The following is a 20,029-nucleotide window of genomic DNA, read 5'->3' as shown; positions in this document are numbered from 1 at the left end:
CTTCTTCAGCAGGGCGCCTGTGCCCAGGATGTCCTCCCATTCTCCGTCATCGCCGCCACTACCATCGCCCACCTCAGCCACATCAACCACCTTGTCTTGATCGCTCGTCATCTTTGTTGCTTCCTTGCCGAAAGTTGTTGGAAATGCCAGCGCAATTTCTACAATCGAGGTGAAACAACAACAGCCACAACAACGGGCAATGGCTGGCAAGTGGACCAAGCTTCGGCTGGCTGCTGCGACAAGCAGCGTCTTCAACGACGTTGCTGAGATGCGTAAGCAAACGCTGAAGGAGGTAGGGGCTGCTTGCCTTGCCGTGCTTGCGCGCTGGCCTCAACCGCTGCCTGCAAATGCTCACATGCTGGTACACGCCCAACACATGTGCCACGGCTCACTGCACAACCTCACATCACCATGCATACCCGCGCATTCATTGTTTGTTCAGTGGGAGGAGATTCAGCAACAGGCAACGGCACGGAGACAGGCCATTGAAAGCGCAAAGCTCTTCAAAAGGTGTGTGTGTGTGTTGGGGGTGTGTGTATGCGTGAATGGTGCTCCGCCAACGTGCACTGACTTCACCACATGCACACACAACGCGCGTCCTGAAAGAAATGCGCGCCAAACCATTCATCCCGTGCAGAACTCTTCACCCGCAATGCGCCAAGACATGCAACCACCTACCTACCTTCACTCACATTTGCACACTCGCCCACACACACCGCAACCGTGACTCAGGTATCGGGACGAGGCCAACGATGCCCAGACCTGGATGGCGTCCCACCAAGAAGTTGCACAGGAAGACAACTACTCCGACCACAAAGACATTCAAGCCAAGATTCGGCTCCACGAGGTCTGCTCGCGAGCTATGCTTGTGGCTTCCAGTCGATGCCTCCTCACCCTTGCAGCTTTCATCACAGTTGTGGGAACAAGCACACATGCGATCACTCACACACACACACATACACACGACATCTACACGCACAATTACATGCGCACTCACATGCAAACACACACACAGGCGTTTGAGGCGGAGGTGAATGGGTTCCAGCAGACGATTAATGACCTGGCCAGCAACGCTAAGCACCTTGTTGAGGAAGGACACAGACCCGAGGACAAAGTCAAGCCCATCCAGGGTGAGAACAGCGACCACAGCCACTTCTTCCAGCAATCACATGCTTTCCTTGTCCTGACTGTGCTTCCTGCTGTGTGTGTGTGTGTGTGTGTGTGTGTGTGTGTGTGTGTTTGTGTGCAGGATGGGGATACACTTATGCTCACATTGCCACGATTGCATTCGTCACCCCGTCCAGACGCACTGGAACAGCAATTTGAGCACCTCGTTGCATTGACACAACAGAAGAAGTGGGTGAATTGTTTGCCTCTTGCAGCTGCTTTGAGGCTGCTGCTCGCCTGCATTCGCGTCCAATCGCCATGGGGACCTGCCATCCACTCCAATCACCGCACACATCCGCCACCCTACTCTCACGCGAGACAACACACGACCGTTACATGCCATGCCCGCACCACAGAGCGGCGCTGCTTGCGGCGCGAGACAGCACACAGGGCCTCTCTGCCTTCAACAGCCAGCACGGCGGCATCCTTGCCTGGTGCACAGAGACGACCGCCAGCCTCACGGCCGAGACGCAGCCAACGGATATTGCCAGTGCAGATGCGCTTCTCTCGCAGCACCAGCAGACCTGCGCCGAGGTCGAGGCACACCGTGCAAGGTACTGCCTACCTGTCTGTGTGGTGTGTGTGTGTGTGTGTCTGTGTGTGCGTGTGAAGAGAGTATGAATGTGTGTGTGTGCGTGTGAAGAGAGTATGAATGTGTGTGTGTGTGTGCGTGTGTGTGCGTGTGCGTGTTGGGGCTGGCATTCGTGTGCCGCATGCCATATCCTCACCCCCGCTGACGCTTTCTTCCTTCCTGCAGTGTGGACGCGGTGCTGTCGCTTGGGCAGCAGCTGATTGACGCCAACCATTACGCAAAGAGCGATGTTCAGCACGCCTGCGCGCACCTGCGCGAGGTACGTGCTGTCGTGTGGCAATGACTGTGCCTTTGCGTGGTGTTGATTGAAGCTGCACGTGCAACGCACACAGCTTACAGAACACACACGTACATGCACCTACCACACAACACAACACACGTGTGCGCGCGCACTTTTGTGCTGATGACGGGCATGTGCCACTCGTTCTGCTGCATGACTGCCCTCTTGTATGCGGCGTGTTTGAGCGTGGTAACACGGCGTCCAAGAGACCATCTTCTGCTGATTGCGAGTGCAAGCATCGTCTTCCCATGCACTGATTGTCCCGCAACTGCAGGTGTTCGAGGAAGTGTGTGCTCTTGCTGAGAAGAAACGTGTGTTCTTGCAGCAAGCACGCGCGTTCCACATCTTCCAGCAGCAAGCAGACGAGGTCTGTACGTGTGTGTGTGTGTGTGTGTGTGTGTGTGCGTGTGTGCGCGTGTGTATGTTTTTGAGCGTGCACACGCTTGGGTATCACAAGCAGCAGAGTACCCAGTCCCTCCTTCACAGAACAACGTGCCCCTGCTCCTGTGTGTGTGTGTGTGTGTGTGTGTGTGTGTGTGTGTGTGTGTGTGCGTGCGTGTGCGTGTGCGTGTGCGTGTGTGTGTGTGTGTGTGTGTGTGTGTGTGTGTGTGTGTGTGTGTGTTTTCAGATTGAAGACTGGTTGGACGCGCAAGAAACAGCGGTGGCTGCGCTCGGGCTTGGGGCGACGATTGCAGAAGTGCTCTCCCTGCAGAAGAAGCACGGTCAGTCCACCGATTCCATGATGATGATGGCCACATTAGCTGCGTTGTTATCTTGCCCTTGTCTCCTACTCCTTCCAACACATCCCATGATCCCATGCACAAGTCCGCGTGCCACCACTATGTGTATCTGACCACCTCGATCGGATCATCTCACGACAACATCACATCATGTATGCGGCGATTCACAGCGTCGCTGCTCAAACAGATTGCTGCGCAGCGCGAGAAAATGAAAACACTCGCAGCGCAGGTGTGTGTTGTATGTAGGTGGGTGACTGGGTGCATATGACTGTGAGTGTGTGTATGTGTGTGAGACTGAGTCTGCATGTGTGTGCATGCAGGCGCTCGTGACGTACAGGAGAGAGGCAGGTTGACATGTTGGCTTGAGTGATCATGTGCGGACTTGAATGTTCATAGGCACACGCTGATTTCAGGTTGAGCAAGCACGAGCAGACGAGCACTACAACTTGGATGCGTTCACCACGCGCCAGTGAGTTGAAGCACACCTCTGCCTTTACGCACAGCTGTGACGGTGGCGTGTGCCGCTGCGTCGCGTGCAATCTCCTGACAAACCCCATACCACCACACTCGCTACTTGTCGACTATTACCTTCACAATCACACAATCACACAAACACAAACATGAACAACCCCCAACCTGTACGCACCCCAACCACAACTGTCCACATGATGACGTCACATCAACGCACAACTGCAACCCCCCCCCCCCCAATTCACATGACACCGACACATATTTCACACCGCCACGTCACCCCCCCCCCCCCAATCACGCCACCATGCCGCCCTCAGTGCCGAGCTGGAGGAGCGCCGGAGTGCATTTGTTGCCATTGCCGACACGCGCACGCAGCGGCTGGCGTCGTCGTTGGATGGGCTGCAGCTTGAGCGGGACATGCAGGAGGCGCTCGAGTACATGGCGGGCAAGTGGCGGTTTGCAGACGACGAGGCATACGCAGAGCCAGCCAACCTCTCCGGGAAACTCAAAAAGTTTGAGGTGCAAAAAGAACAACAAGCGGTGGAACTATGCATACATGTGTGCGATTTGTTCCTCTGTGTGTATATCTGTGCGTTGGTGCACAAGGACATTTGTGGCAAGCAACCTGCCGTTGTGCATTCGTGTAACCACCACCACCACCACCACCACCACCACGACTCGTCGCATCGGTGGCCGTGCATACAGGCTGTTGAGACGGAGCTGTCCGCGTACGAATCGCACGTGGATGCCCTCGTGTCCCGCGCCGAGGTGCCCACTATCACAACACCCACAACCAACGCATGCGCTGCTGCAATTCGTCTGTGCCTCTGTGCCTCTGTGCGTGTGTGTGTGTGTGTGTGTGCGTGTGCGTGTGTGTGCGTGTGTGTGCTTGTGCTTGCACCCTGCTGACATTCCTGCTCTCACAGCAGCAAGCTGTGTGTGATACGTTCTTCACCTCACACAATGAATCATCACCTCCATTTCCCAATCCTATCAGGGCATCATTAGCGAGAGCGAGGAAGAGGCGCACACGTCGCGAATCGAAGCGCTCCTATCACAGATGCAGGACCGCTGGTCACGCCTCCTCCAGCAGATGCACACAAAGGGTACGTGGTCGTTTGGATGTGTGCGTGTGTGTGCGTGTCTGTCTGTCTGCCTGCCTGTCTGTCTGCCTGTCTGTCTATTTGTTTGTTTGTTTGTGGCTATGTGCGATCATGCTCCCCGCGTTGTGATGACATGAGCTGCACCACCGCCGCGTTTGTGCTCACACTCACACTCACACACACACTCACACTCACACTCACACTCACACTCACACTCACACTCACACTCACACTCACACGCGCATCAGGGCTGCGATTGCGTCAGGCGCAGGAGATGTACGCGTTTACGCGCAGCGCCGCCGATCTGGAGGCGTGGCTGCGGGACATCGAGGCATTCGTTGCACAGCCAGACCTGGGCAAGGTGTGTGCCTGCAGGCATGACGCTGCTTGACTGGCTTGGTGCACTGAACACGGGAGCGGAGCATGCAAAGCATCACATCTCTGACATGGGCTGTTGGTTTGTTCCGCATGCAGGATGTGAAAGCTGTTGAATCACTGCTACAGCGCCAGCAGCTGTGTGAGACCGATGTCGAGGGCAAACGAACACAGATTGAGCACCTCGTGCAGCAGGTGCGCTTGCGTGTTTGCGTGTGTGAGACTGTGCGTGTGTGTGTGTGTGAATGTGTGCGTGTGTGTGAAAGTGTGTGTGTGTGCTTGTGTGTGTGAATGTGTGTGTGTGTGTTTGCGAGTGTGACTGTGGTATTGTGTGTGTATGAGACTGTGTGTGTGCGTAAACGCGGGATTGTCGTGTGTGCATGTATCCCTGCAGATGCGTGTGTCACCTCTGATATTCTGAGTGGCACGGTACCAATTGCTGCTTGCATGTGTGCATGTGCATGTGCCCTTGCTACTAGGGTGATCGCTTTGTTGCAGAGGACTTCTTGGAGGCGAAAGAAGCGCAAGTCAAGTGCGTGCAACTGCCAACCTGCTGTCTCAGCACACACTTGCAGTCACTCACGCCGACATCCACGCAGCCGCTCACCCATCCACCCATCCACCCACTCGCTCCTTGTCCATCTCCACCGCCTCCAGAGCGCTGGCGCTGTCGGATCGCTATCATGACATTCACGTGCCGCTTGCCAGCCGCCGTGCAAATCTTGAGGCGTCCCTCGAACTCCACCACTTCCTCGCAGATGCACAAGATGAAGGTGCAATGTGGCGCCTTACTTAAAGCCGCCCCCCCCGCGCGTTTCTTGTCACGGGCACATGTGTGTGCGGAGAGCAGGTTCCATGGTGTCACTTGCATGTTGTTGTCAAACATACATGGAAGTGTACAGCTCAACCACTCATGCACGCACGCACACACACACGCACACGCCTCTCTCGACCCCATGTTCGCTGCGTGTGGTTCACCAGAGGCGTGGATTCAGCTTAAGCTTCCGATTGTGCAGAGCAGTGACTACGGCGACTCCATCTCGGCCGCCCGCATCCTCGACGTCAGGCTCAAGGTACTTCCGTATGCAAGGAGTGTGTGTGTGTCTGTCTGTCTGTCTGTGCTTGTGTGTGTGTGTGTGTGTCTGTCTGTCTGTCCGTCCGTCCGTCCATGTGTCCATCTGTGTATGTGTGTGTACCTGTGTCTGTGCATCGAGGGTTTGCTTTGGATGTTGACTGACTATTCGTTTGTGACGTTGTGTTGAACCACATTCAATCCCAGTCCACTTGCCCTTCATCCATCACATGCCGCCCCCCCCCTCTTCCCCACCCAACACCGTTCCGGCAATGCAGAGCTTTGAGGCGGAGGTGCAAGCGCGTGAGGAATCCATTAGCAAGTTGACAGAGTGGGCCGAGCGCCTGCTGTCTGATTCGCACTACGCCGCAACCGTCATTCAGGTGCGTTGTCGCAGCGTCGTGCGCGTCCAATGTTCCATGTGCGCGCTATCCAAACGCGTGTGATTGACCCTGGTCGTCGCGCACGTGCCAGCAACGCGACACCCTGACTCTTCTCATTCCGTTTTCTACATGTTCACCAACAACACCTCTACTTTCTCTTCTCCTCCCACATTGATGTCCACCACTCTCATAGGAGAAGCGCAATCATCTCAGCGACCTGTGGCTGTCCTTCAAGCAGGACCTCAGCCTCCGAAAACAGGTTTGTTATGTTTGTTATGTTTGGTGTCGCTTTATGTTGCAATGGGTGGTGTTCGCCGCTTGCCTGAGATACTTTGAACCACATCGTTCTGTGTCAACTCAAATTCCGCGGGCATGCGAGTGTGTATGGCTGTGTGTGTGTGTGTGTGTGTGTGTGTGTGTGATGACTGTGATTGGAGATAGTCTCAAGTGCATGCTGTTGACGACGTGCGTTGCGTGGTGCGTGTGTGCGAACATTGCAGCGCCTTTCGGAAAGCATGAAACTGCAAACGTTCCTGGCAGACGTGCGCGAGGTAACGTAAAACGCAAACTTTTTCGCGATTTCTGCTGACCCGCACACAGTGTCAATTCTCATCCATATATGTGTGTGTGTGTCCACTGCAGGCGCAAGCTTTCATTGAGGAAGTGCGGCCAGTTGTGATGGACACATCCACAGGCGATGACGAGGACGCCGTTCAGGTGTGCAATTTAAAAGATACCAACAACAACAACAACAACAACCAAGAACAACGACAACAACAACAACAACAACCACCAAGAACAACGACAACAACAACAACAACAACAACCAAGAACAACAACAACAACAACAACAACAACAACAACAACAACAACAGCAACAACAGCAACAACAACAACATGACCGTGTTGCGAGGATACCATGTGTTTTCTCACCTGGGTGTCGCGTGTGATTGCAGGATTTGCTCACCCGGCACACTCTGATACTGGATCGGCTGCAAACGTTCCAGCTCACCCTTGACAAGCTCAAGAGGGCAAGGTACACATGAACGTGCAACACTTTCCCCCACTGTGTGTGGCTGGCACTCCGTCCCTGTTTTATCTGGCTCCAACAATGAAAAGTTTCAATCACAAGTTACACCACCGCAAGGCCCTTCTCTGTCGCGTTTCACTCTCTCACACCCGTATTCGCACGTACACACGCACACACGCACACGCACACGCGCGCATGTTTTCCCGTGCCCGCAGAGGCGAGCTTGCACACAACACGAGTGGAAACAAGAGCAACAGCGGCGGCGTGGACAGCGAAGCAGTTGAGCGCGAGCACACGGCCGTTCGCACGCAGTTTGAAGAGCTGCGACGACGCGCGGATGAACGCCAGCAGCGGCTGCATGACCAACAGCAGTGGTTTGCATTCAAGGCACAGGTCAGCATGTCCACTCATCTGTGCGTGTGAGAGTAGGAGGGTGTGGAGATCTGTATCTCTGTGGGCATGTGTTGCATCATCGTGCTGGCTCACATTCGTTCCCGCCCCCGGCACACACACACACACACACAACCACACACACACACACACACACACACACACACACACACACAACACACACACACACACACACACACACACACACACACACACACACACACACACACACACACACACACACACACGTGCACCTGGCGTGCGTGGTGCCAGTGTGACGACATGCTCGACTGGGTGGAGGCGAGTCTTGTGACAGCCACCTCCACAGACGTGGGCCAGTCGAAGGAGGACTGCAAGCTCTTGCAGAAGCAGTTTGACGATTTCGTCGTGGATGTGAGTGCGCAATACCAACACGGCGACTGTTGCACATGCATGCTCGATTCGGATGTCAGGGAATGGACGCAAGAGCACATGTCATGGGGTACATGTGTATGGCGTGTATGCACTTCCTTGGACGATACTCTTCAGGTGTACTCACCAACGCGATTCTTGCCGTTTCCCACGATGTTGCTGACAACAGGTCAACAAGAGGCAGTCGCTCATGAAAGACTTGCAGAAACAGGTGTGTGTGTGCGTGTGTGTGGTGTGTGTGTGTGTGGTGTGTGTGGCTATACAGACGCGTGCAAGCGAGAATGAGAAGCGGGCAAAGGGAATTGGCACATGACCAAGAGCTTCCCTTGCTTCCCCATCCATATACATGTACATTTGCTCATGTCTGAGAGTGTCACCTCATGCTACCATACTGCAACCGTTCGCAATGCAGGGCGCAACGCTCTCAAACAAGACGTCCCCAAACATCAAATCTGTCAAGGACATGTTGCTCAAGCTGGAAACAAGGTCGGCGCTTGTGCTGTGCTGTGTCTGTGTCTGCGTCTGTGGGCGTGCATGGGTGTCTGTCTGTCTGTTAGGATGCGAGGACGAGGTGTTGCGGGACGTACCATGCTTGTCTGCAGCTTTTGCGACTGCTTGGACCCCTCGCGTCCTCACCAGGCAATTTGCTGTCACCTGCAGGTGGGAACAGCTCCAAGAGGAGATTAAGAACCGCACGCGCGCACTCGCCAACGCCACGGAGATTCTTGCGGTGAGTTTCATCTTCGTAAAACACCCCTGGCGTGTCACCACCGTTTGTCTTGCAAGTGTCGATTGCCACTGTTGTGCAGTCATGTAATGCACGCGTGAAGATGTTCACTGACGGGTTTGTCACTTGCCCCTGTCGCAGTTCCACCAAGAAGCGGCCGAGACTATGGACTGGATCAAGGAGAAGGACGAGGAGCTTTGCACAGGTGTGTGTGTGTGTGTGCGTATGTTTGTATGTATGTATGTATGCATGTATGTATGTATGTAAGTGTGTGTGTATGGATGTATGGATGCATGTATGTTTATGTGTGTGTCCAAGCAGTGAAGGCGTTGTGCTCTGCTGCGTGGGAAACACATGCTCCAGGCCACAAGCATGCACGCGCACAAATTCCTCCACTCATTTCCCTTCCCCTAACACACACACACACACGAGACTCTGCAGACGAGTGCGGGCAGGACATTGCTGGTGTGGAGGCGCTGCAGCGGCGGCACGCGGCGCTCGAGCGCGACCTTGCTGCTCTCGGCCACAAGCTCGAGCGTGTGTTTGGAGAGGCTGGCCGTCTCGTCGCCCTACACCCAAGTTTCTCGCAGCCGATTACCGCCAAGCAGGCGGAGATGGCCCAGCGATGGGAGAGCATGCAGGTGCGTATTGGGGGGGGGCGAGATGTGGATGCAATTTCCCATGCGATTTGATGTGATTCAAGTCTGTTTGCCACAGGAACGCAGCCTTCATAATCTTGGGAGAAAGATGTGCTTGTTTTGAAAGACTTGGTTTTGGTTTCGTTGATGGTTCCGGACTGGAACGAGCATGTGGTGCACACTGCTCACACACTCACACACTTTCACACTCACACACTCACACTCACACTCACACACACTGCTCGCACACTCACACACATGCGGGCTGCCTGCTTGTGTTGCGTTCTTCGTACTACTATTGATGTGGGCTTTCTTGACGATGGTATCTGGCTCTTATCTGTATGAAGGAAACCGCCAAGCAAAGAAAGCAACAGCTGGCAGATGCACACGTGTACGCCAAGTTTGTGGCAGATTCCAAGTCAGTTTGTGCCGGCAACTGCTCACGCGTGTGTGTCTGTGCGTCTGCGTGTATGTCGCTGCGTGTATGTGCGTATGTTCATCTGTGTGTATGTTCATCTGTGTGTTTGTGTCTGTCTATGTGTTTGCTTTCGACGTTCCATTCCATACACTCACTGTACTCCTGCATTTTGTAGAGAGTTGTTGGGCTGGATTGTTTCGACATGCAACGAGATTACCAACATTAAGCCCGCAACAGACGTCACGGGTGCGTGTGAACATGTCATCCCTAGGGTTGTTTGGCTTGCTTGCTTTGCTTGCTTGGCTGTGTTGCTGCTGTTGTACATCACTGTAGGTGCGAATGAGTGAACTCACACATGTGCCGCATGTGGTTTCGTTTCTGCAGATGCGGAGAGGCGGCTGCACCAGCACATTGAACTTCGGTGAGTATTTGGGTCCCATTGTCTTTGTGTTTGTGTTTGGAGTGATGCTCTGGTCGCAGCTTCTTCATCCCATGACTGCCGCTAACAGAACTGGCTTGGCCTGTTGCCGTTATTTCACCACCATCGCCATACACCACCACCAACAACCACAACAACAACAACAACAACAACAACAACAACAACAACAACAACAACAACAACAACAACAACAACAACAACAACGACGACGACGACGACGACGACGACGACACCTGTCTCTCGTGTCGTGCCTGTGTGTCCTCTCTGCAGCATGCGAATTGAGGCACACCAGAGCGCGGTTGATTCTGTTGTTGAGACAGCTGAGCAGCTCCTTGAATCAGACAACGTCATGCGTCCACAGATTGAGGATATGGTCATGGAAGTCACAAACGCGCAGGTGCGACCAAGTTCACTGTTGGTCGTGGATGGTAACTGCGTTAACTGTATGCGTCTGTCTGTCTGTGTGCGTGTGTATGCGACTGTGTGTGTGTGCGTGTGACATTTGTGTGTTTTCGGTGGCGCACCTTGTTGTTGCTGTTCATTTCATCTGCTGTATGTAGTAGTGTTGCTGTCCCGTTTGCTGGAAGGCTCATTATTTGACCTGGTTGTTTTGGTTTGATATCCCAGGAAACGCTGACGGCGCTCTGGGATGACTTTCATGATTTGCACCAAGAGTCTGTCTTTGTACAGGAGTTTCATCGCGACGTTGCCGAAGTGCGTGGTGCTACCCTGTTCGCAATGCAATGGCTGTATCCATTTTCTTTATTTCATGACATCTATGTGCCGTTGGCTCACATCCGAACACTCGCTGACGTTGTGTACGTGTGAATGCGAACGCTTGTGCGTGTGCGTATGAATATGTGTGTCTGTTTGTACTTGCGGCGTTTACTGTTGTTGCAGTGCGAGGCGTGGTTCTCCTCGCACGAAAATTTCCTGCAGGTAGCACTGCCCACCAGCGCAGAGGCGCTTTCCAACGTCGATTTGATGATTGACAAGCTTGATCAATTTGAAAAGTCGATGGGCTCACAAAGCACCAAGGTAGGGGGACTTTCATGTGCGTGCGTTGATGTTGTTGTTGTTGTTGTTGTTGTCGGTTGCTGTTGCTGCTGCTGCTGCTGTTGTTGTTGTTGTTGGTGGTGGTGGTGGTGGTGGTGGTGGTGGTGGTAGTACTAGTACTAGTACTAGTACAAGTAGTAGTAGTAGTATGCGTATGCGTGTGTGTGTGTGTTTGATGGTACCTTCAAGTACATGCACACGCGCGCACACTCACACACACACACACACACTCACGCACATACACACACGCAAATGCTCACTCACTGCAACGCGCATCGTGTCTGTGGTTTCCACACTTGTGTACATTGTCCAGGTGGAGGAGCTCGTGGCCACGGCGGATGACATTATGCAAGAAATGTCCGCTGGGGAGCTGCAGTGCTTGTATCGCAAGAAAGACCGCGGCGTGCACCGCTCCGTGTTCGAGGTGCGTGCGTTCAGCAAACACTCACCAGCTACATGAAGTTGCCCTCCTCCCCCTTTCTCGCGATGGCTGGGGTTTCGTTACACTCGTTGCTTTACATTTCCACCACTTCGCCAAAACACAACCGTCTTTCTGCCACAGTTCCGAGCATTGCACTGACCATGCTTCGTCTCGCTCGCACTGCTCACGCTTCAATGTTGCATCACATGCCGCGCCTGCTGCTCCTCCGCTCTGCTTGGCATTGCCATGTGCTGTTGGCGTGTTTGCCAGGCGTCGAAGCGCCGAAGCACGCTGAGTAACACGACACGGCAGTGGCTGGCGAAGTCTGCGTTGGTGCGGGAGCTTGCACAGTCGATTGGCCCGTCGCGTCGCAGCTCGAGCGTGAGCATCGCCGCAGATGTGGGCAGCGACTCTGATGGCGAGCAGAAGCGAACCGCGCCCTTCTCTCCTCGCCGCTCGTTTGATGCGGCCAGCATGGCGCCCACCGTTGTTGCCTCCACAGCCACAGCTGTGGCCCGACGTTCCTCCGCTTCACCCCGGCGATCACCGCTCAGCCCCCGACGGTCGCTGTCGCAGGGCCGGGATGGCGCAACTGCCGCTGCTGCTGGCAAACCACACCAGCTGTCACTGGCGCAGCACCAGGAGCCGGATAGCCACGACCCAAGCCAGGGACGAGGACCCACAGACAATGGCGACAGCGACGACGACGATGATGACGATGACGATGATGACGACGGCAAGACCAACGGTGCCAGTGACGAGTATGTTGAAGTGGATGGTGCGGATGATGAGGTTGACATGAATGGGAACGATGACGCTCATGGTGGCGATGACTCGGACAGTTTGGACGGAGAGTTGTTGCCTCCAGACGTACCGCCCCCTTTGCTGGACGATGATGGTGCAAGCGACGATGGGTCGGATGACGGGTCAGATGCTGAGCAACTGCACACTCATGGTGATTATGACGATGCACAGCAACTGCACACTCATGATGATGGTGGAGATGCGCAGCACCACCAAACGCAGCTCCCTGCACAGGACCAGACGCGGCTCCAAGCGCGGCAGCAACATCCAAGTCAGCAACAGCAACAGCTGATTGCTGGAGCGATGCAGGGGGACGACAATGGAACCTCGTCTGAGGACGATGCGCTGGCGGAGGTGTGACATGTGAGGCGAGGTGCGGGTTCCGTTCATGTCCGGTTTTGTGTTGAAGATTTCGAAAATGGCGGGGAGAGCGTGCTTGGGCCCGTTGCATATAGCTGGGCTACGTGCTGTGGAACAATCGCAATGTCGCCCATAGCTTTTCGTCGGCCGTTACGGCACCGCCGCCAGTTTTTCAAACAAAAATAAAAAATTTTACTGGCGAAAAACAGACGCCCCAACGCTTGTTTCCGCACACACTTCTCACCTCGCACTGGCAGTTGCGGGGGAAAGGCAGGCACAACGACCAGCACAAGCACAAGACAGCCAGCCAACTCTAGCAGCACCACACACACTCATACACACACACACACACATACACATACACACGCGACTTGCTCTTGCTTCTTCATATCATCTCGAGGAGGGAGCACCAAGGCAAACCACCCAAGCGTGTGTGCGTGCGCGTGTGTGCGGTCGAGCGTCCGACGCCGTGTGCGTGTGAGTGCGAGCTTGTACGTTTTCAGCTAACGGAGGGGAGCAGTCGACTCAAGAAACAAGAGCACAAACGCACAAGCTAGCGCAAGCAAGCAAGCACCGACCGACGACCGAGGCCGACTTTCCATCGCACCAACAAGACTCAACCGCAACGACATCAGGTCTCTCCTTGGCGTGAGGCAACCAAGCTTCAAGAAGAACATCAACCACCTGCTGCTGCAGAAGATCGTCGCTCCCCAGCGTCTCTGGACCAAGCAACTACCATTTGTTGCCGCATCAACTCAAACTCGAGGTATGTGTCGTCCCTATGAACATTTGCGTTTGCCCACCATTTATGAGCACAGGCATCAACCTTTCTGTACACGACGACGACGATGATGATGATGATGATGATGATGGTGATGATGATGATGCCTGCTATTCGTGACCTGCTTCATGCATCCATAGATTGCACCGTGCCCCATCACCGTGTATTGTGACCGTTCATGTCGTGGTGTGGCCTTCTTTTTCTTTTTCCCCCCTTCGACACCGCCGTTCGCCTGCACTGCAACTCCCTCAATCACACACACGAACCCCGCTCACCCGCATGCAGCCATACTCACGCCTTCTCTCCCCCTCTACCCTTCTCCTCTGCTCGTCCGATATGCGATGCAGGTGACTTTGTTGCATTACTACTCCCTGAAGCGCCACACCAACCACAAAGCCAACCATGAACCCACACCAGCCGGCCGACCTGGCAACCTCGGAGCCTGCCCCCACGCGTCAGCCTGGCGGCTCCAAGCGCCTGCACGATGAAAGAGCAGATGGACAAAAACTCAAGCGAAGCGCCTTGCAGGACATGACCAACAGCACCACATCAGGACAGGTGCGGCACTTGACTTGGTCTGCACGTGCATGCGGTATTTTGCTTTCTGGCTATCGTATCTGTTGAACTGTACGCTTCCACTGTGTCGAGAGATCCGTGATCAGGTGTATGCGCGAGCATGCCCCACCATGAGGTCCCTCACCCGTCTTTTTTTTTTTTTTGTTTGTTTGTTTTTGAGTTCACACGCTCCGTACTACTGCCTTTCTTGCCTTTTGCTGTGATGGCTTGCCTCCGCTCAACCTCTTTGCTCACATACACATACACATGCACACACACATACACATACGCGCATGCACATACACATGCGAACCATGATATCCATTGCGTCATTGCAGACGGCATCGCGAATGGCAGGCGCAACCTTCACACGAAGGACCCACATCCAGCCAGACACGACGGGTCTGCCCGAGCTTGCCGCCCGCCGCGAACGGGAGGAGAGGCAACAGTCGCGTCCAGCCACAACTGCGGCCACTGCCATGCCAGACCTGCGCGTGCAGCAAGACGATCAGACCCTGCCGCCTCGCCAGCCCACCCAGCACATGACCAGGCACCCCGTTGCTTTCGCTCGACAGGACGTGCGGCCAACGCCTGCGCTCACCCACTTCCACCCTCCCTCTCAGACGACGACGACAACGACGACAGCACTTCCTGCGGCAACGCGTCTGAGCAGAGGTTCCTCGGCCGCTTTCACTCAAGCACGCCAGCACCAGCAGCAACAGCCTCTTCCACAGGGTCCTGCGTATGATCGAGCTTACTCGCACCCTTCTGTTGCGACCGCGTCCACCTGCGCCCCCGCCACAACAGCTGTGGTCCCTCCAGTCTCGATGCCAGTGCCCGTCTCACGCACAACTTCGTCCTCATCCACTTCTTCCTCTTCCTCGTCGACCACACTTGCTTCCACCTCTGCATCACTTAGTGCTGCCCCCTCCACGACTGCCGTTATGCCCAACCATCAGCACCACACAAGTACAAGCGTTGCTTCGGTCGTGCCACAGCAGCAGGGACTGACTCCACTCCCGGCCCTGCTTGGCAGTGCAGATTTTGTTGACATTGATCGCCCGTACGCGCATGACGAGGGCCGTGTTACCGAATATGTCGAGAAAGTTATGACTTACCTGCGTCATCTGGAGGTGCGTTGTTGGCTGCACATGCACATGTGCCAAAAAAAAAAAACAGGGGGGGGGTTCAGTCTGAAGCGGTTGTGTTGCGTTTCATTGATTTGTTGTTTATCTTCTTAGCTGGTGTTTCATCTTTGCTTGAGCTGTCTTGCGTATGCGCGCTGCGTGTGGGTGCTGTTGTGCTCACTTCGGTGTTTCGTATTTCTGCTGGTGACCTCACTCTGCGTGCTGGCGTCGTGCTAACAATGACTCGTGTTGCTGCAAACCCCATTTTTTCTTCTCATTGTGCGCTTGTGTGCATGTCTGTGTGTGAGCAGAAGAAGTTCCGTCCTCATGCAGGCTACATGGGGCGCCAACGCGACATCAACCACAACATGCGGTCCATCCTGGTTGACTGGCTGGTGGAGGTGACAGAGGAGTACCGCCTGCAGCTGCAGACGCTCTACATTGCCGTTGGCTACATTGATCGCTTCCTCTCGAACATGGCGGTGCAGCGCAGCAAGCTGCAGCTTGTTGGCGTCACGTGCATGCTTCTTGCGGCAAAGTACGAGGAGATTTACCCTCCCAGCGTCAACGAGTTTGTGTACATCACAGACAACACGTACCGTCGGGAGCAGGTGCTGAAGATGGAGCATGTTGTGCTCAAGGTGCTCCGCTTCGACATGGGCGCCTGCACCGCCCTTACGTTTCTTGTGCGCTTCATCCACGCCGCGTCCGCCACCCCTCCCTCCCACTGTCTCGCCCTGGTATGAGATGCACGACCTGCAAAATGCTTGCTGGCGTATCATGTGTGTGTGTATGTGTGTGCGTGCATGCGTGCGCGTGTGTGTATTACGCTTGTGTGTGTGTGTGTTGTTGTATGCGTGTGTGTGCAAGTACATGTGTGCTTGCGCGTGGCTGCCTTTCCGTGAAAATGCTTGCATTTGATGGCTCATTGTCGTTTGCTGTCGTTGTATTCACGTGCACTTCTGCCCGCCAACAACACCCAACTAGTATTTGGCTGAGCTGAGCCTCCTCCTTGGCAACAAGTTTATTCAGTACCTGCCGTCGGTGAAGGCAGCCGCCGCCATTTGCCTCAGCCAGCATACGTTCGCCCGCCCCGTTTGGGTGAGTAATGCTGTGCTTGACGCGTGCGATGCTGAGTGTGTGCCGGAAGCGTGTGCTTGTTGTTGATGTGCTCTGTCGCTTCGTGTACCTCACGCGTGCTGCGGGTTGCTGTGCATATATTGGCTCGGGCACTCACTTGCTTGGTGCTTGCGCTCTGGGTTGGTGCGTGTGCAGACCCCGACCTTTGAGCGCTATTGCCGCCTGTCGCCCGAGGAGGTGCAGCCATGCCTGAACGATATGTTTGAGGCAATGACGTCTGCTCCTCACCTTGAGTACCAGGCTATTCGTGAAAAGTACATGGAGCGCCGCTTCCACTCGGTTGCCGGCATTGCGGTGAGTCAACCCACTCGTATGCTTGGCACCTCGGTCCGCCTGCCCCTGTGTCTTGTCTGTGGTTGGCCCGCACACGCAATCTGTTTGGTCTCGAACCATTCCTGTCCCCTTGCTTTGCCTTTTTCTTGGCATGTTGTGGTTGGCTTTGTGTGTGGAGGTTGCCATTCCGTGTCGATTGCGCTCACATCACAGCACGCTTTCGTTGATTTTTCTTGCAACGTGTGGCAGGCCCCGACTTCCTGCCCTCGCCTCGTGGATCTGCGAGGTGGCAGCCAGGTGTGAGCACGCTGTTGCCTGGTGCCTCGGGGTGCCGGACAAGTTCGCTTTTTTGAATATTTTCGCGCTGATCGACCTCCCTTGTTGAAGTGTTCGCATCGGTGGACTAATGCCCTGGTATGGATCACCGAGGTGGCTCTTCAACTGCTTTGTCGTCTGCTTCCTCCCTTGCTTTGTTGGTTCTTTGCCTTCATGGTTAAACGCCTCCTCCCTCTTCTCTCTTTCCTTCCTCCCCCCCCCCCTCCGTTCCTTGGTTGTACGCCGTTGCCACCCTTTTGCAGTGGTGGGATGGTGATGGGCCTTGGGTCTCATGATGTCACACACATACATGAGTGGCATTCCCTGGCCCTTCAGGCCTTCTTTATTTTGTTGCCCCTCTTTTTCCTTTTCCTTTTCCTTTCCCTCTCCCTTTTCCCTTTTCCTTTCTTTCTTTGTGCCTTTCCCCTCCTCGCATGCATGTTCCTCTTGTGGCTCTTCGCTACGGGCTTGTATTTCTGTGCTTCGTTTAATGGGCGTGTAGTATGTGGCTGTGTATTGTGTGCTGGATGGTTAGCTGTGTCGGGGATGTGTCACGTTTGCGTTGGTTATCCCTGACACCGATTGGTTGATTACTCGTCTCTCCTTCGCCCGTTGGGTTGCTTGTTCATGTTTCTTACTCGTGTCGCTGCTTATCATCGTTCCTGCTGTTGCGCCTCTTTGTACTGCTTGGTTGATAACACAAATAAACATCTCTCCTCTTGTTTCAAGCTGACGATATCCGCGGTGTGGTCTCGGAGAACAGTGGGGTATTCATCATCTTCTTACTCCCCTGCGAAGACGTGCATGCTCTCCTTTTTACGCTTCATGTTCACGCATCGCTGTGCGCGGTCATGTCCATTTCACCGTCTACCCTGTCCCGTATGGAGGGGGGGGGGGGTGACGTGCAACCCGGCGAGCTACGTGCCGGGGTAAAGTAGAGTGCGAGCGTGGAACAGCTGCGAATGCTGTTCAAGACTGCATACTGTGCAGCGTGCCCCGGCCAGAGGGTGTCGTCTTGCGCGCGCTTATGTGGCGTGAATCAACCGTCACCGACGGTTGCTCTGTTGTCCTTACCTTCCTTCCTGTTATAGTGTTATCCTCTTCCCTTTTCTGCCCTTGCAGACGACGTTTGCTGTTCACTCTTCACCCCGATGACAGGACTTATTGTTTTATGTGTGTGTGTGTGTGTGTGTGTGTGTGTGTGTGTGTGTGTGTGTGTGTGTGTGTGTCCGTGTGTCCGTGTTTGTGGTTTTATCACGCGCCGTCTCGACATTGCATGAGAGTGACGTCACGCGCACACAATGCTGGCAACGACTGCACCGCATAACTGCTTAATGAAATGTCCGGTCTTGTTGTTGTTGTTGTTGCGTGGCGTCGTTGCACGCTGCGGTTTGGCGCCCCCCCGTTGTACCAAGGGATGGCGGGAATTGTCTACGCTGCATGCGTGCATGCACGCTTGTGCCGCTCTGTGCGGGTATTCGCTTCAGCCGCCGGCTTCTGGAAGCGATTGATTGTTTGCACGCGTCGTCGTGTGTGCTTCATTTCTCGCTCGAAGGTGTGCTGCATGTAGTTCACCCTGCCACGCGCCCCATCTATCTTGTTTGGTGGGCAGCGGTGCTGTCTTGCAGCCCTGCATCAGCGTATGTCTGTCTGTGCACGTGTGCCATCCTTGCGTATTTGCTCTTCGGCTCATGGCCCAATCCACTTGCACGGCGACATGCGCACGCACACACGTACATACACACACACACACACACACACACACACACACACACACACACACACACACACACACACACACACACACACACACACACACACACACACACACACACACACACACACACACACACACACACACACACACACACACACGGTACGAACGGACCCCCACTGTCTTCTTGAGCAGGATCACGTGCCTACTTGCCCACGTGCCAACTTGTAGCAGCATCGCGCCATGGACAACGCGCTTCCCGGACCGAATGCCCGTTCGTTGCTGGCCAAGCTGGTAGACTGGCTGCGGGCGTTTGAAGAGCAAGAGGAACGGCATCGCGTCCTTTGGCGTGACGCCGCCACGGTTGCTCGCCTGACGCTGGTGAACGATGCCATCATGGCTATTCGAACGCGCCAGTCTGCTGGGCGCATCCAGCGGTTGGTCGGCGAGCTGCAGCTGTGCGCCTGGTGCGCAGCACCTCTAGCCAGCTGTGACAACTGCCAGCGGCAGCGCCTGCCAGGATCCCACGAAGACGATGCCGACGAGCTATCGCGCTATCGTCGCTTTCGCCTCCCTGCCATCCGCATCACGCGTGCCTGCCCGCATGACAACGAGCCCCGGCCACAGCCACCAACGCCAGCCGCGACAGGTACGTTTGCTTGTGTGTGTTGTGCACCTGGGCCTGCTTGAACACGGTTGCTTTCTTTGTGTGGGCGTGCACGTGTCTGTGTTTTGCTCGTCAATTCTCCTTGCATGCATGCATGCATGCATGCATGCATGCATGCAAGGAGACAGTAGCTTGAGGCGAGAAGGTTGGGCAGGTTGGAAGGAGGATAGGAGGATGCTTGTCTTCCCATGTTAATGCGACAGCCAGTGTGACGCTGTGACATTGACGCGAGTTATTCGCATCATCGACTTCACGCTTGTGCGTCGTCCTGTCCTGTATTTGAAATCTCATGTTTAGGTGGCAAGGGCCAGCAGCAACGCTGATCACCGACTGCAGCGTGCACACGCGCAAGCAGCACAACTGCATGCGAATTCTAATTGCTGTTGGTTTGTTGCATCTTCTGATCTTTGCGTTGTCGTTCACCTGTGCAAGTACAGTCTGTTCACTGTCAAGTGTTGTGCTCGTGCCATCGGTCGGGTTTCCGACCTGGCTGCTTCCACTGTTGAACGAACGTCTGAACGTACCACCTCCAATTTGCACGCAAGTAGTGTGAGTAGCCTGGCAGTGCAAGAAGTGATGT

At 54.8% G+C, this 20,029-nt stretch overlaps 4 protein-coding genes across 4 annotated transcripts in view; 3 read left to right on the top strand and 1 right to left on the bottom strand.

The window, feature by feature from the left end:
- PTSG_00404 (uncharacterized protein) overlaps positions 1 to 111 on the bottom strand; it is a gene marked incomplete at both ends in the record, with an annotated part of 1,077 nt that extends 966 nt beyond the window's left edge. Inside the window, one exon of the mRNA XM_004998895.1 lies at positions 1 to 111. Coding sequence (XP_004998952.1) covers positions 1 to 111 — 111 coding nt within the window.
- A 54-nt stretch (positions 112 to 165) lies between these two features.
- Positions 166 to 13,079, top strand: PTSG_11584 (uncharacterized protein). The gene is made up of 39 exons (XM_004998894.1): positions 166 to 292; positions 443 to 510; positions 733 to 847; positions 1,016 to 1,130; positions 1,305 to 1,356; positions 1,524 to 1,721; positions 1,925 to 2,018; positions 2,314 to 2,406; positions 2,668 to 2,761; positions 2,950 to 3,008; positions 3,193 to 3,248; positions 3,568 to 3,769; positions 3,956 to 4,018; positions 4,248 to 4,356; positions 4,602 to 4,714; positions 4,828 to 4,923; positions 5,208 to 5,260; positions 5,386 to 5,501; positions 5,710 to 5,801; positions 6,079 to 6,183; positions 6,377 to 6,442; positions 6,684 to 6,734; positions 6,826 to 6,900; positions 7,140 to 7,219; positions 7,429 to 7,606; positions 7,877 to 7,996; positions 8,184 to 8,225; positions 8,427 to 8,500; positions 8,675 to 8,744; positions 8,883 to 8,946; positions 9,183 to 9,382; positions 9,727 to 9,797; positions 9,973 to 10,043; positions 10,182 to 10,218; positions 10,507 to 10,633; positions 10,864 to 10,950; positions 11,137 to 11,274; positions 11,606 to 11,716; positions 11,984 to 13,079. The coding sequence occupies exons 1-39, from the start codon at positions 200 to 202 to the stop codon at positions 12,875 to 12,877; spliced, it is 4,542 nt and encodes a 1,513-aa protein (XP_004998951.1). The 5' UTR covers positions 166 to 199; the 3' UTR covers positions 12,878 to 13,079.
- Positions 13,080 to 13,088: 9 nt separating this feature from the next.
- On the top strand, positions 13,089 to 17,796 carry PTSG_00400 (cyclin A). The gene is made up of 7 exons (XM_004998893.1): positions 13,089 to 13,643; positions 14,006 to 14,216; positions 14,552 to 15,346; positions 15,652 to 16,080; positions 16,328 to 16,441; positions 16,616 to 16,774; positions 17,003 to 17,796. The coding sequence occupies exons 2-7, from the start codon at positions 14,061 to 14,063 to the stop codon at positions 17,054 to 17,056; spliced, it is 1,707 nt and encodes a 568-aa protein (XP_004998950.1). The 5' UTR covers positions 13,089 to 13,643; positions 14,006 to 14,060; the 3' UTR covers positions 17,057 to 17,796.
- A 502-nt stretch (positions 17,797 to 18,298) lies between these two features.
- On the top strand, positions 18,299 to 19,872 carry PTSG_00399 (uncharacterized protein). Its single transcript, XM_004998892.1, has 3 exons — positions 18,299 to 18,623; positions 18,978 to 19,431; positions 19,747 to 19,872. The coding sequence occupies exons 2-3, from the start codon at positions 19,026 to 19,028 to the stop codon at positions 19,770 to 19,772; spliced, it is 432 nt and encodes a 143-aa protein (XP_004998949.1). The 5' UTR covers positions 18,299 to 18,623; positions 18,978 to 19,025; the 3' UTR covers positions 19,773 to 19,872.
- Positions 19,873 to 20,029: the final 157 nt, after the last annotated feature.

Source organism: Salpingoeca rosetta, assembly GCF_000188695.1.
Source record: "Salpingoeca rosetta unplaced genomic scaffold supercont1.1, whole genome shotgun sequence".
Classification (NCBI taxonomy): Eukaryota; class Choanoflagellata; order Craspedida; family Salpingoecidae; genus Salpingoeca; species Salpingoeca rosetta.
This window is presented reverse-complemented; position numbering and strand designations above follow the sequence as displayed.